Consider the following 16,360-nt stretch of genomic DNA (forward strand, 5'->3'; position numbering starts at 1 on the left):
GAGGCAAAATCTAGCCACAACAGGGGCATCAGTGTCCAGCTTTTAGATTCTGAAATAGCTGCTTGAAGCCCGTTTTAAAAACAGTATCCCAGTGGTACCTGTGTGGCTCAGTTGGTTGGGCGTCTGCCTTCAGCTCAAGTCAGGATTCCAGGATCCTAGGATTTAGCCTCTAGTTGGGCTGCCTGCCCTGTGGGGAGTCTGCTGCTCTTTTCCCTCTGCTATTCCCCTCTGCCCCTCTCCCCTGCCCACACTCTCTCATTCTCTCTCAAATAAGTAAATAAGATCTTTAAAAAAAATTAAAACTAAAAATAGTATTCTAACACCCATTCATCATAAAATCTCTCAAAAAACTAGGAAGAGAGTAGTTTCCTCAATTTTATAAAAGCATTTACAAAATACCTATAGCTAGCACTATCCCTAATGGTGAAAGACTAAATGCTTTCCTCATGAGATTGAAAACAAGGGAAGAATGTCCTTTCTCACCACCCTTATTCAACATAGTATTAGAAGTTTAGCTAGAGCAATAAGACAAGAAAAGGAAATAAAAGCATATGAATTGGAAAGAAATAAGATAACTCCTAATTTACAAGTGACAATTGTGTATGTAGAAAACCCCAAGGAATCTACAAAGAAAGCTCCTAGAACTAATTAGTGAGTTCAGCAAGGTTTTCAGCAAGGTTGCAGACAGAAGACCAACACACACACACAAAATCAATGACATTTGTATATATTAACAACGAATGTGTGGAAACCAAAATTAAAACCACAATAACATTTAAAATTTCTCTAAAGAAAATGAAATATTTAAGACAAAAATCTAAAACATTTATACAAGACTTACATGCTGAAAATTTCAAAATGCTGATTTAAGAAAGCAAAGAAAGCCTAAAGAAACGGGGAGACAGATTGTGTTTGTGGACTGGAAGACTCAACAGAGTAAAGATGTCAGTTCTCAAATTGACTGGTTTAATGAAATTCCAATAAAAATGTCAGTAAAGTTTTTTAGACATAATTTTTTTACTAAAATTTATATGGAAAGGCCTTCCTTGGGGCCTCTCCACCTAGAGCAGCTAAAATAATTTTGCAACAGAATAAAGTGGGATGGATATAGAAAGAACTCCCAGATCTCAAAGGTAAAAAAAAAAATCCAATTAAAAAATGAGCTGCAGACATTTCATTGAAGAGGATAAACAGATGGTAAACCACCATATGAAAAGATGTTTAACATCATTAGCCATTAGGAAAATGCAAATTAAAACAATAATGAGATATCAAAATGGCTAAAATAGAAAACAGTGATAACACCAAATGCGGACAAGAATTTGGAGAAACTGGTTCACTCATACTTTGTTGATACTAGTATAAAATGGTACAGTCACCCTGGAAAAGAATTTGACAGTTTCTTATAAAACTAAATGCACAATTACCATATGATCCAGCATTTGCACTCTTGGGCATTTATCCCAGAGAAACAAAAACTTACAGTCACACAAAACCTAGATGTGAATGTGCATAGCAGCTTTATTTGTAACAGCTCCAACGGAAAACAACCCAGATGTTCTTCAAGGGGTGAATGGTTAAAATGTCCTACATTTATACCATGAGTACTACTTAGCAATAACAAGAAACTAAGTATTGATACATGAATGGATCTCAAGGGAATTTTTTAAAAGCAATCTCAAAATGTCACATACCATATGATTCCATTTATATAATGTTCTTGAAATGATGAAATTTTATAGAGATGGAAAATAGATTTTTGGTTGCCAGGAGTTAAGGAGGGGGCAGGCAGGAAGTGGCTATGACTAAAAGGGTGGTGGCAGGAGGGATCCTGGTAAGAACACCGTGTTGTATCTTGACTGCTAGGGTAATACAAGTACATAAAAGTCAATACAGGCACAAATGAGTATATGTAAAACAGATCGTCTGAATAAGGTTAGTGGATGTTAGCAATGTTAACTTTGTGATTGGGATGTTCACAGTTACATGAGAGGTTGCACTGGGGGGCACGAGGTGCCAGATGCAGGGGATTTCTATTATTTCTTCCAAACCGTATGTGAAGCTACAATGATCTCAGCATAAGAAGTGTTGTTTGTTTTTAAAACAGTACTTATAAAAGCTGTGGCTTTTATTTGCAAGGTCCAAGACTTTGTTCACAGACAAAAGAATTTGCCTCTGGTACCAGCAGGATGTGAAGGAATCTAGAAAATTCTCCCAGTGCCCTTTGAGAGGGCTAAGGTAGTTATCTACTGATGAAGAGTTAGCCTGCCCACCAGGCATTACCAAGGGCAGGGCAGCCTGTAGGAGAGGCAGGACACACCCAGCTCGGAGGAGCCAGGGAGAGCCAGGGAGGGCCCAACGGGAGGGGAGATCAGCTAAGCCACCCTGTTCTGGACAGGCCAGGCAGGAACACACACAACGGGCACATGCAATTCACAGCAGCCTGCACCCGGTGACCAACCAGCAGAAGACTACAACAGGAGACCAGTGGGTGCATGTGAGCTCCCAGAAGCCCAGAGGAGCCCTCCCCTCAACACCCCCCAACACCTGGGAAGAAGGCCGGGAGAAAGGGCAAAGGGGAGATCGTGATTTCATTTGAATCTTAAAAATACTGAATGAAAACGACAGGCATGAACAAGCTGAGTCTAATTAAAAGAAAATTAAGAACGTTTTCTGCACACCTAAGTCATTACGACAAAACTTTACTACATAAATCACCAAAGAAAACAACTAAAAAAAGTGAACACTGAGGCCCTATGGCATTTCTTTGCTTACTTTGGGGAGAAAGAGTGGACCCGCAGGACATCGCTCTGTTCATTGGAATCAAGGTGTCTTCCCTCAATCAGGAAACAACTCCTGACTATCAACCACACCATTTGAGGCTGTCCCCCTATATGTTTTGCTTTTATTTTTTAAGATTTTATTTGAGAGAGAGAGTGTGTGCACCTGGGTGGGTACAGATGAGCAGGGTAAGGGGCAGAGGGAGAAGCAGGCTCCCCACTGAGCAGGGAGCCCGATGTGGGCTCAATCCCGGGACCCTGGGATCATGCCCTGAGCCAAAGGCAGACCTTTAACCAACTGAGCCACCCAGGCACCCAGTGCCCTGTGTATGTTTTAATGCATGTTTTGGGTTGCATTTGTTTTTCAAATTAACCAATTAGAAGGGCACATGAGTGGCATCAACGAAGTGATAAGAACGCAGTAATTACCCACACTGGCCCCTTTCTTTGGCAACTGAGCTGCTCAATTGAGTTAATTATTTCCTAATTAGTACTGTTCCTCTGGGCCTCTCCTCTCCGCAGCAGGCTGGGTGGCATGCAGGCGCTCACCTGCTTGGACACCTTGGCCCAGGTTCTCTTCAGCCGGTAGATGGCACTTCTGTTTAAGGCTGAGGTGATCTCCAGCACGCCGTTGTAGTTGTGCAGGCATCGGCAGATGTCCGCCACGGCCACCCACTTCTCTATCGCGTTGGCCCTCGAGCTGACGTCCGCATAGTTCATTATCTGGGAGGCCACCAGGTTACTCATCTGAGACAATGGAAAAGCCAAGAGACGCCAGCTAAGAGCCAAAGGAACGCATTCAGGCAAAGTGCCTAATTAACCATAGAACTCTCAGGAAAATAGGTGCCGAGAGGGATGGAGATCAAAGTTCCTATTTAGATACCAACCTTCTTAAAAGACTAAAGTGTGTGTGGTAATAATAATAATAAGAAGAAGAAACTAATGGGAATCTGTTCATCCTCGAAGCAGACAGAGGGATTGTTTGGCATCAACGTGTTGGGGGACCAGGTCATTTTTTTAATCAGTAATTTTGATGCAGGAGTTATTTCCAGTAATCACTGAGGAAATGGAAAAGAATGAGCTAACCCCTGAGGAATGGCAACCTTCATGGGTTATGGGTTTCACTCCTTGGAGCCTCTCCACATGTTTCTCCGCCCCTGACACGTGGGGACCAGGAAGCCCCACTTACTTCTTATAAGAAAACATATTTACCCCCAGTCAAATCAAACTCTAACCGGATCCGCTCTCAAGCCAGACACATTTAGGGACAGAGGAAGAGATAACACTTACTCCATCTTATCTCACTGGATCTTTTTCCCACCAGAGTTAATAGGACCTATAGTTTCAAGGCTAAGTACCATAATTCTATCAGTTGAAACCAAGAGAAAAAGAAGCAGCTGGAGCAGCTCAACACTTAGAATAAAGAAAGGAAAAGAACAGTTGAGGGCTGATTACTAACAAAGGGAACGCAGGGTCTGTAATCTTATATCCATACACTTTATTTGGCAAATATACCGATTCTCTGACCATTCCATAGGTATTTCAGATGTCTCAGAATTATCACTGTACATATTCATTAAAAAATTATTTTGTGTTGAGCACCTAGAATGGAGTAGGCATTCTTTAGGTTCTGAGAACAGGAAAAACAAATAAATCAGCATCCTTGACTTCAAGGTACTGAGCCTAGTTAGGTGGAAAGGTGAAGGGAGGCAGACACAGACAAGTATCATGTAGTGAAATACAAAGCTAAGTCTGCATGGAAGATTTGAGGACCTGGAGATAGCAGGGGGCATCTGGCTAGTAGAGAGGAGGCTTCCAGAAAGAGGTCATCCCTGCACTGAGTCCTAAAGGATGGGCACGAATTAGCCACTGCTTTCCATTAAAGGAGAAGAACATTTGGAGAGGGACAGAGGTAGAAGGTGAGGTGTAACAAAGGACCTGGCAGTTGTCTAAGGAGCACAGGGAAGCCTCGAGAGAGACACAGATGCCCAGTAGGCAGGGCCATGTTGGCCATGTTGAGTAGCTAGAACTGCATCCTGAAGGTGAGGGGAAGTCACTGACAGGATTTTGTCATGAAAGTGTTATAATCAGTCTTTCAGAAAAGTTATTTCCGTGACACTGTGTGAAGAATGGGTTTGGGGGCAATGAGATGACCGTGGAGATAGTGATGTAGGAGCTCCTGGAGAAAGGGTGAAAGGTCAAGTCGAGGTTATGGCAGTAGGAAAGAAGAGGAACAGAAGGGTCTGGGGCATATGTAGATTTAGAGCTCACTAATATATTGAGGAGTGAGGTGGGGTAGGTGACAGAGAAGGGGTCAAAGATGACCTTTAGATTCTGTGCTTGGGTGAGTTCGTGGTCTGGGCCACCACGAAAGACTAAGAACATAGCGTAAGATGAAGAAGTAGGCTTGGCAGGTCCAGGAGGTACTAATGCTGAGTTCCATTTGCAATCTGTTGAAGGCACGGTGCAAGTAGCCATCCAAGTGGAGACGTGAGGGTCTGGAATCTGGGATGAAACTTATGATTTGATTATCCATTGTATCGCAAGTGTATGGATGGCACAGACCATAGAAAATTATTTTCTGCAGCAGGGGCTCTGCTTCTCAGACAGTAGCCTAGAGGGGTCATGCGTCCTGTCCTTTAGGAATGCGAGAACATTCATTCAGTAAATACAGACTCTGCAAGTACCCTGCACAAAGCAGGGAATCTACACTATTGTTTTGTATTTTGATGCTGGATGACTAATTTGCCCACGGGGAATCCTGATGGTCTTTTTTAACATCATCATTATTCCTCTTACTGTATTTTAGTAGAACTGGTAAGGGAGCCTTCCCTTTCCCTAGATAGGCCTGAAGACACTCCCACCTATGTGGTTCTGCCAAAGGATGGAAATCATTAGGACAAAGCCAATTAGGAGTTGGTGGGTATAAAAGTAACTCTGTCTTACTGCTGGAGAAAAGCAAGGCAGGGAGATGGACCAACAGCTGGTCACCATTGTGCACAGCTGCAGTAACACTGTAATTATGCTCCAAGGGGTCCCTGCCAACCATGGAATGCATGTGTCCTGAGTGCTCGGTAATAATGGGGATGATTTCTACTAATCCAGCCTTACTGTCACCAGCACCACTAGAGACCAGGGACACATGTGCTATTAGAACTAGTCAATGTATAACCACAAAGTAATGATGATTATAACAATAGAGCAGCAATCTATGCGTCACTGGGCATTTACCAGACTTGGGTACCATCAAAAGTGAATCTCTTAGGTCTGGAAGTTAACTGGAAGTTATTACATCATTGTGAGCAATTAGAGAAAATACAGGATTTTTTTTTTTTTTAAAGAAACATTTTGTCAGTTTTGTTTAAAGAGTGGGTAGTAGATTTGCTTAATTTTAGAGAAGTCTTAAGACCCTGATACTCATCTTCTATAACATGCCTTACGTTTTAATTTTAGGTTACTCACATCATTGAAGTGTTGGCTGGTTTTCATAATGTAAGGTGTTCTTTCATTTTTATCCAGCTTCATCCACCCCTGCCCAAGAAATTCTCTGTAAGTGCAAAAGAGAACAGAAAACCAATTCAGTTTTTTAAATGGTGGCTACAATCTCGAACAATGAGCATGAATATTATATACATTAAATTTGTTCCTCTCACATGAATTTTGGCTCATCTCCACGATTTTACCGCTTGATGCCAAATAGAAAAATGGTTTTCTTTTTTTTTAATTTATTTTAATTAATTTATTTATTAATGATAGAGAGAGAGAGGCAGAGACACAGGCAGAGGAGAGGGAGAAGCAGGCTCCATGCCGGGAGCCCGATGTGGGACTCTATCCCAGGACTCCAGGATCACGCCCTGGGCCAAAGGCAGGCGCGAAACCGCTGAGCCACCCAGGGATCCCCGAAAAATAGTTTTCAATTTCCACCTTTCTCTTATAAAGGTTTGGAACTCTGTCCTTATTAAGATCATGATAAAGACTTCTCTGAAATTGGAACACAATGACCAATTCGAGAAGAGTAAAGAGGCTAAGGACCAAGTCAGGAACCCAGATTATTTTCCTTGGATCAGCTTAAAAAATTTTTAAGCCTTAGTAGAAGGGCTGAAAAATCCATCACTATGAAAAATGTTAATGATGAATAACGTGTTTTCCTCCACTTTGCTCTGATATTCTCCAGGACAATGTCAATTCCATGGGCAGGGATTTTCCTTTGCTCTCCCCAGAGCCCAGAACAGGACACACAGTGAAGGCTGAATAAACACTGCTACTACCACATCATATGGTGAAGGCAGTTACAGTGGTAGGAGCTCAGCCCAGTAGAAGGTCTGTCTTCTGAATAACCTCCCTGCTCCTTCACTTCACTGATGGCAGAAGGCAATGGACAGCTAAACTGGAGCATGCAGGAAGTATTCTGTATAGGCATGACTACATGTAAGCTGAAATGAAAGGACTCTGACACAGGAGCACCTGGGTGGCTCAGTGGTTGAGCATCTGCCTTCGGCTCAGGTCGTGATCCCGGGGTCCTGGGATCCAGTCCCCCGTCAGGCTCCCCCTGGGGGCCCTGCTTCTCCCTCTGCCTGTGTCTCTGCCTTTCTGTGTCTCTCATGAATAAATAAACGAAATCTTTCAAAAAAAAAAAAAAAAAGAAAGAAAGAAATTACTCTGACTCTGGATTTCTTAATTCAGAAATGTTGACTGAGTCCCTGCCAAAGGTTTTTTTTTTTTATTCCTTCAAGTTCTGTAAGGCTGTTGGACATAAAAGGGTGCCAGTTCCATAAATGAAAATAATTGGTAGATGGTCACACCAGAGAGCACAGGGAGGAGAGGAGTGGAAGGGAGAGTCCCAGAAAGAGATCAACCATGGGGGTTTGGCCTTTGCTCTTTCTCTTCCTTTATGGTGATCACACTCATCTCCCCACTAAATCCCCACTGCACTAGAGGGGAGTCAGGAGGTAGCAGGCAGAGGCACTGTGATTTCTTTCTTTTTTTTTTCTTTTCTTTTCTTTTCTTTTCTTCTTTCTTTCTTTCTTTCTTTCTTTCTTTCTTTCTTTCTTTCTTTTTCTCTTTCCTTTTCTTTCTTTTCTTTCTTTCTTTCTTTCTTTCTTTCTTTCTTTCTTTCTTTCTTTCTTTCTTTCTTTCTTTCTTTCTTTCTTCTTTCTTGAGACAGAAAGAGAATGCAAGGAGGGGAGGGGCAGAGGGAGAAAGAGAGAATCTCAAGCAGGCTCCATGCCCAGTACAGAGCTTGGCGTGAGGCTTCATCTCAAGACTCTGAGATCATACTTGAGCCTAAATCAAGAGTTGACCCTTAACCGACTGAGCCACCCAGGCACCCCATGGCACTGTAGTTTCTACCTCAAGTCTTCAAGTAGTTACTGGATTCACCTGTATAGCCAATAGGTCACATTTTGCTCCCCTCCCTTCTTGTTCATGGGTAGAGACAGGGGGAGGGTGAGAAGATACAATGCATAAAGAAAACCCTGCAGGGGCATCTTCTGCCCCTTATTACCTCTCTGACATAGCTGTAGCTCTGACCACTGCCATGTCTGAGCCCACATCATCATGATGCCCTCCTTCTCTACCCATGACATGGGTCACATTTGTATCTCTTGCCCAGCCCCTCCTTTACCCTTCATTTAGCTATTTCAAGGACGTGTGCCATCAGTTGTCATATGTCCAAACAAAGGCCTTGCTTGTGGAGCTACTGACTGTTGCAGCTGGAAGGGGCCAGAGGGCCCCCTTGTGCTCTATGTGAGAAGCTGAAAGTGTTGATACATATGGACGCTCACCACAGGGCAGCTCACACAGCACAGCTCTCTGCTCCACACACACCCCAGGTAAAGCTCCATCTTGGGAATCTATCTCTACTGTTGTAGAGACTCAAAGTTCAGCAATACTTGTTGATTCATGGAGGTGAATGAGTAACTGAAGCAGAATTTACAGATTTTACCCAACATCAGTGCTTCTCAAAGTATAGTCTTAGATCACTCAGTTCTCAATGGGGTTCTCAGTGAAAAAGGTTTCCTGGGCCTCCATCCTACTAGAATCCGAATCTCTGCAGGGGCTATGTAGGAATATACATTTTTAACAAGTTTCCCAAAGGATTTTAGGCACCATGAAGTCTGAGAACCACTGTTGGAGCCATACTGAGGTTTCTATAATGCAAGGATGTGAGGGTACAAAGAAATTCACATGCCATGGGGACCACTAAACATAAAGAAACATAAGAGTAGCCATCTGGACAGCCCCCAGTATTTCCAACTCAATATTTCTAACATAAACTGGGACCAAAAGTCATTGAAGTCGGATCAAACAATCGTAGGATGAAGACCTCACACCTCTGGTGCCTACATCTGCCTTAGGAACAATGGCAGCTCTAAGTGCACAGATCCCGCCCGAGGGGGCCTACAGCTGTGAGGGCTGCACTCACTCGTAGGGAATGCTTCTGAAGATGATGTGGTCCAGGAGGGTGATCTGCTCAGCCAGCTCCATGGCTGACAAGGTCTCAAAGCACTCAGCCTTCGGACAGTCTGTCTGCAAGAGAGGAAAGTGGGAATGAAACACGCCTAGAGCAGGTGCCCAGCAGCTCACCACAGCTACTCCAGTACAAAGTCCATCAGAGATTCTAGCTATGAAGAAAATGGTAAAAGGCTCAGAAGAAAATGGTAAAAGGCTCAGAAGTATCAGCCAACATTAACAGTATGGACCAACTGCTAAGCCCCAAGTCAAATTTAGTTAATCTCATGGTGCTTCCTTGAACCATAAACTACGGTTCATTGAACTACGGTCAAGCACCCAGTTACCAGTTATGGGCATAATATTGCTTGCCTTTGAGAAGTAGTCTGCACATAATTGTGCTGGATGGGACCATGGCTGGACTCACCAGTTGAATTATATCCTCTAATTTTAGGTGGATGTCATCTTGATCATCTTGTGAAAGGGCCCTAAAAAATAAATAAAAATGTCCTCCATGAAAAGACAACAGACACGCCAGGAATGAAATGTCAACTTTTCCTGGCTGGCAAGTTGGAAGGTTTGGGTCCACTAGGCTGTGGTGCCTGCTGGAGGTTGCAGAGACATGACCTGGAGATGAGAAATCAAAGAAACAGGAAAACACACAGTTAAAGGCACAGGAGGATCATCGAGAGGGCTGACTTATCCCAGGGAGCCAACTTGTTACCTACACGGTGGTAGTCGAAACACCCACCATCAAAGCAAGCCTGTGCATGAGAGGACCAGTGCCATGAGTTCAGGCATCCTGCAATACTGTCAGTGGGGGATCCCAAGAGGCCTGGGGGCCCCATCCACATTCCTCAACCACCCACCCTGCCCCTTCCCTGCTGATGCCAAAGCAGAAGATGCAGAGCCACCTCCTCCCTGTGTACACGTAGACCAGAAGTGCAAGGGTTGGGGGGGTGCGGGTGTCAAGAATTTGAGCAATGGGAGGCAGAAGCCAGCAGGTAAACTCTTCTCTCTCCCAGATGGACTTCCCTGAGATGCATTTGGTGCTGTAGCACCCCACACACAGTTATTCAGCTCTCAATATTTTTTTTTCAGTGATGAATGACTGAATAAATGCATAAGTTAATTAACCCTGAAATGGGTGCTGGTTTCAGAGTGGGAGAGATATTTCATGTCCAACAGAAGTTCAGAGTCCAGGAGAATTATACTGATTATATAACTTACCATCAGGGCCAAGCATTTTAAGTTTTCCAAGATGAAGGCACAATTGCATATTAAAAGTACTAAAATGTTTAAACAGTCCCAGGTCACGTAGCCTGTCTGCTGGAAGAAGGCAGTTTTCAAAGAAATTACAATGTGATGTTCCGTTGTGCTCTGAATTGATGAAAACAAAACCACCCCTTCAAAAATATGAAATCAACAGAGATGGGTTACTATATACCTGCTACACACCAGCCACGTGTGAGCCACCTGATACACACTCTCTCGTATCATAAAAATATGCCTTCAAAGTAAGCATTCTGATCTCCATTTTACAGATGAGGAAACCAAAGCTCAAGGGAACTAACTTGCCCAAACGTTTGGTCAGCTGTGCTGTCCTGCTGCCCTTGCTTGTCCTAGGCAAGTGTAAAAAGGCACCTCTCTGAGTATCCAGCACAGAACACATCCCAAAACGTCCAGTCTCTTCCCTCTATCTTTCTCTCTTACAAAAGCTCTTGGCTGTTTGCCAGGGAGAAGATTCCTTCTAGATGACAGGAGTAGCAGAACTCTGGCCAGCAATGAGCCGTATTATTTGTGAGCAGAGAGAAATACTCATCATATGATAAAAGGCAGATTAAGGTGAGGAAAATATAAGCAAACTCAAGTCTTTCTCCAAAGACTGTTAAATCACCCTTAAGGATTGCACACAAGGGAGAAAAGTGACTCTTTCCCAAAGCTTATGTCATTCTTTCCAGGGTAGTCTAGGTTCCTGGAGAGAGATTGGTGGCCACATAACTATGTGTACCCATGGAAAAGATCTTTCTTTACGAGGCTGGGCAATAGTCTTTCCTTGGAAAGAAGTGGTCAAGGAGTTAGTTAGCTTCTATCAAATGTTCCTTTCCTTGGTGATCTCACACTAATGTTTCAAGATGTGTTCTGGTCATGTTAAATTATCTACCATTTTTTCTTTTCCCAAGTGCCTATCTTTGTTGCTTGGGGCTTTGTGAGGCTTGGGGGTCACCTTTTCATGACCTGAACCTATTCCAGCTGACCACCCATGAGGTCAGACTTTGTTGTTTTGTTTTTTTTTTTTTTCTCATCTTTCGGCATGTTCCTTGTCTACCAAAATCTACATCTACAGAGATTCAGAAGCCACCTAGTCAGACAATGTTGGAGAGGAAGTAGTATTTTAGAAATAGAAGTCTTGATCGGAGGTTTTTATTCACAAACAAGACAAAAAACTAGATATGCCAATTAAGTTTCTTCATCAGAAAGTAACCCCTGTGAGACTACGTGAGACAGAAGCAGTTTATTATTGGAAGCTTTCAGTTTACTGTATAAATGTAATATATGTTTGCATACAGTTCATGTTCATATCTCATTGTTTGACAGCTTGACTGCATATACATCTCTAATGTCAGGGTTACATTTAACTACAATGTGATATGTCTTTATCTCTCGCAACCACAACTTGTATTCACTGGGGGGGATGTTCACAAATTTTCCCTTAGATGTGAAGGCCCCTCTATCTCTGGCCCAGTTCCAATAGAGGATGGACTTGCTCCTAGTCTCCTGACTGCCATAGTGCTTTGACAGACACTCTGGGATACTGGGTTTCTCTCACATCTCCCAGTTGGCATGATCAACTTAATATCTGCATTTATAAATGAAATGCCAAATAAAAAATTTAAAAGGAAATGGGATTTTTCAAGTTCTATGACTGGAAAAGTCCTTTTTCAACAGCAGAAATCAAACAGTAGAAACAGATAGAAATCAGAAATCAACAGTAGAAATCTTAAAAACAGAGCCAAGAGCAATTGGCCTCTGTCTGAAGACTGATCCACACTCTCTGGGCTTCCTGCTTGCTACTGAGAGTGGCCGGCTTATGCCCATGGCATAACCTGCCTCCGTCTCTGCTCCTCCTCACTTTGTGAATGGTCTTATCACTTGTTACTTCCCCTTCTGGTACCTTCTGGTACTTTTCCTTCCTTGGCTTTCTTGCACATGGCTTTTCTTCCTTCCAGGCTTACTTGAGCCCATGGCTACGTATGCTCTGAAGTCAGATGTCCACACATGCATGGAAACCTTTAGTACTAAAATCTCCCGGTTTGGGTTGGAAATAATTCCCTGTTTGCTTCCAGATTAAGAAATAAATGAGGGATCCCTGGGTGGCTCAGCGGTTTGGTGCCTGCCTTTGGCCCAGGGCGCGATCCTGGAGTCCCGGGATCGAGTCCCATGTCGGGCTCCCGCCATGGAGCCTGCTTCTCCCTCCTCCTGTGTCTCTGCTTTTCTCTCTCTCTCTCTCTCTCTCTCTCTCCCCCTCTCTGTCATGAATAAATAAATAAATCTTAAAAAAAAAAAAGAAATAAATGAACAGGAGATCCCTGGGTGGCTCAGCGGTTTAGTGCCTGCCTTCAGCCTTGGGTGTGATCCTAGAGTCCTGAGATCCAGTCCCGCACTGGGCTCCCTGCATGGAGCCTGCTTCTCCCTCTGCCTCTCTCTCTGTGTCTCTCATGAATCAATAAATGAAATCTTTCGAAAGAAAGAAAGAAAGAAAGGAAGAAAGAAAGGAAGGAAGGAAGGAAGGAAGGAAGGAAGGAAGGAAGGAAGGAAGGAAGGAAGGAAGGGAAGGGAAGGGAGGGAGGGAAACATCTTTATAATTTTCCATAATAATTATTATCATTTCGTATAATTATCGTATGTTACAATTTTCAGATAATTTTTAAATAATCCTTTTGATGTGTGCCTAGGTGGCTCAGTTGATTAAGCATCTGCCTTCGGTTCAGGTCATGATCCCACGGTCCTGGGATGGAGTCCCACATTGGGCTCTCTGCTCCACAGGGAGCCTGCTTCTCCCTCTCCCTGTGCCTGCCGCTCCCCCTGCTTGTGTTCTCTCTCTCTCTGTCAAAAAAATAAATAAAATCTTTTAAAAAATCCTTTTGATTTGTTTCTTTTTCAAAAACTCCATGATGAGATTTTTTCACAAAGAGATTTCATGAATGATGGTATTTCATTGGTGATGGTTATATAGAGGTCTTCCTTCCTATTCTACTTTGTAATCATTCTGACATGATTTTTAAAATATAAATATGTAAGTATCATACATATAAACATAAGCATCTGTATGGTAAGTTATCAAAAATCCTAACAAATTACTGTACCTTCCTCCTCTAATCACAATCGTGTATGCTGGGGCAGGGACTGGGAAACTTAACACAGGTGGGATGAATTACTTGGCAGGAGAGCTTCAATCAAAGGTCAGTTTTCTTGTACCACAGGATTTTATTTATTTATTTATTTTTTTGCACAAATATATTCACTTACTTGTTGGGAAGATAAGTGAGTGCCTAGGAGACCCAGCTGACCCAAGAGGGACTCAGGGCATGGCTGTCTGCTAAGCCAAAGGGCTGCTCACCCCACTGGTATCTGTCTGCCTTAGTTGTACTTAGGGCTAAACAAAGACTTTTGTCTTGGCCTCATGGGAAAAAAGATAGGTCAGGGGGCGGGGAGAATGGATGGTGTAAATATCTATTCCCTGCAGGCTCTTTGGGTGGATTTTGAATTGTGATGGTGAAAGATGGAGCCAAAGGAGCTATTTTCACCAAAGATGGAAAAGACCAACACCAAGACTCTGGGTTGAGTGAGGCTGTTCTGGGGCCCGTCTGGCTTAGATCCCTAAGGCAGGTGGCATCTTTGTCAGCTTTTTGATAGGGAAATAATGGCTTTAGAGGACATAGCATTTTTTTTGTGTGTGTGAAAAAATTTAGATTTAGACTGATAGCCAGCTGGACTCAGTTTAGATGATCCCAATTTTGTTGGCAACACCCAAAGCATCATGGTCAGGAGCCAGTCGAACATATGCTTTCTTCTCTCCATCAGGCCTGATCAAGGTGTTGACCTTGGCCACATCAATGGCATAGAGCTTCTTCACAGCCTGTTTGATCTGGTGCTCATTGGCCTTGACATCCACAATGAACACAAGTGTGTTGTTGTCTTCTATTTTCTTCATGGCTGACTCGGTAGTCAGGGGGAACTTGATGATAGCACAGTGATCAAGCTTGCTTCTCCTGGGGGCGCTCTTTCAAGGATATTTGGGCTGCCTTCATAGACGCAGGGTCTTGGGTCGTCCGAATGTAGGTGAGGTACAGATCTTCTTTTTGTGTGTGTGTGGGTGACTGTGCATGCCTTTCAGCACCACTTTCTTAGCTTTCAAAGCCTTTGCTTTGGCTTCGGCTTTGGGAGGGGCAAGGGCTTCCTTCTTCGCCTTCAGGCGCCATCTTCAGGACAAAGCATTCTTGACAGAAACAATGGTGGCACTGATAAAGTCTCTCCCTCGGGTGGTATTTGGGCAGTGAACCTGAATTAAGATGCTAAGGCAGAAAAAAGACTGGGTTTGCTCCTAGCACACAGTTCTTGGGACTTCTGGAATTCTTGGGAAGACTTTGAAAGAGGTCAGAAGTGTGAGTGGACAGCTGGGAGCATCCCATCAGTAGAACTGTATTTTTGTTTTGTTTTTTTACTTCTTTTTTTCCTCTTGCAAAATAGCAAGTGGGTTATGACTATAGTTTTTTGTGTAACAACTACATTGAGATATAATTCCCATGTCAAAGAATTCATCCACTTGAAGTATACATTTGAATTCTTTTTTTTATTGCATTCATATCTTTGTGCAATATTAAATTGGCTTTTAGTGTTATTATGATCTCTTTTGTAGAGACAAGGTGAAGAAGCCTGAGGAAATTTGAGTTTAATTAAGACCTAGCTTGGTTTTACTTGTGCCATATTAGCTTGATGGAAGAAAATATTTTTCCTAAGAGTTACTGTCAGAGTAAATAAAAATAATAATAACAAGTGTAGCAGTAAAATGAGTGCCATTTATGTTTCAGGCATTGTGTTAAGCTCTTTGTACATATTATATCATGTAATTGTCATAACAACTCAATAGTAGGTATCATTAGCCTCATTTTACAAATGAGGGGACTGAGTTTTAGACTCATTGAGAAACTTGGCATCTCCAAGTGTCGGAACCAAGATTATACCTGTGAATGCTGCAAAAGTTAGAATCAGACTCTGCTCCATGTCATGGTCCCAACTGTACCATCTACTAAAATTTCTATTTCTTATTGATCCCACACCTCTAATTCTCAGGTCATCTATTCAACAAAAAGTATGCGCATGTCTTAAACCTGATAAATAATAAAGACTTGGGATGGTAAATAGGATTTATCTTAAGGACTAACTCCCTTAAGATAAACTCCCAGAAGAGCCCCTAAACCAAAGAAGGGTCTGGTGATGGAATCTTGAACTGATGGTACTAAAAATAACTCATGAGCCAATTGCTAAAATGTCACAGACCAAAATCCAGCATCCCTGCATTAGAGTGACTTCCAAAAACATGGTAGAGCTAAGATAGACTCCCTTCTGAATAACAAAGAAACAGTATAGTCAAGGTTAGAAGAAAGAAAGGACTTCTTCAAGAGATTATAAATGAAGATGAAACTAGAAGTCAAAATGATAAAGCAGTATCAGGTCTAGCAGATAGATGCTGGGCTTCTCATCCCTATGTGGGGACAGATGATATGGCCATGCATCAGGTGGAAAGCTGTAACTAAAATGTCTGCACAAAATCCCTGATGGGTATCCTTCTCCCATAGAATGGCCTAGAAAAAAGTTCGCCCATCAGTTCAAGAAACTATAGAAAAGTTTGTTACCTGCTTGAATTCTGGGTGTAATGACAGAAACAAACAGTCTCTCGTGGGAAACCCAAAGTTCAAGCTTTTATGACACCTACAAGCTTTTATACAACCTACATGATGTGGGAATCCTAACCTGAGAAGTTGTCAGTAAAACTGGCCTAGAACCTGTGAAACAAGCTAAAGAAAACATATAACTACTATATGGTGGCACATCCACAAGCCAGGGGC

General features: G+C 42.7%; 1 protein-coding gene and 1 pseudogene across 4 annotated transcripts in view; both read right to left on the reverse strand.

Annotated features, from left to right (window-relative positions):
• RASGRF2 (Ras protein specific guanine nucleotide releasing factor 2) overlaps positions 1–16,360 on the reverse strand; it is a 239,440-nt gene that overhangs the window by 11,980 nt on the left and 211,100 nt on the right. For all 4 annotated transcript variants that reach the window (XM_038532437.1, XM_038532438.1, XM_038532439.1 and 1 more), the window contains exons 20-23: positions 9,658–9,718; positions 9,205–9,308; positions 6,243–6,327; positions 3,330–3,527 (exon numbers count right to left, since the gene is read on the reverse strand). In XM_038532437.1, the coding sequence (XP_038388365.1) occupies positions 3,330–3,527; positions 6,243–6,327; positions 9,205–9,308; positions 9,658–9,718 (448 nt within the window). The remainder of the gene's footprint in view (positions 1–3,329; positions 3,528–6,242; positions 6,328–9,204; positions 9,309–9,657; positions 9,719–16,360) is intronic.
• Positions 13,336–15,515, reverse strand: LOC119871167 (annotated as a pseudogene).

The sequence above is a fragment of the Canis lupus genome, chromosome 3 (assembly GCF_011100685.1).
Source record: "Canis lupus familiaris isolate Mischka breed German Shepherd chromosome 3, alternate assembly UU_Cfam_GSD_1.0, whole genome shotgun sequence".
In the NCBI taxonomy this organism is placed as follows: Eukaryota; Metazoa; Chordata; class Mammalia; order Carnivora; family Canidae; genus Canis; species Canis lupus.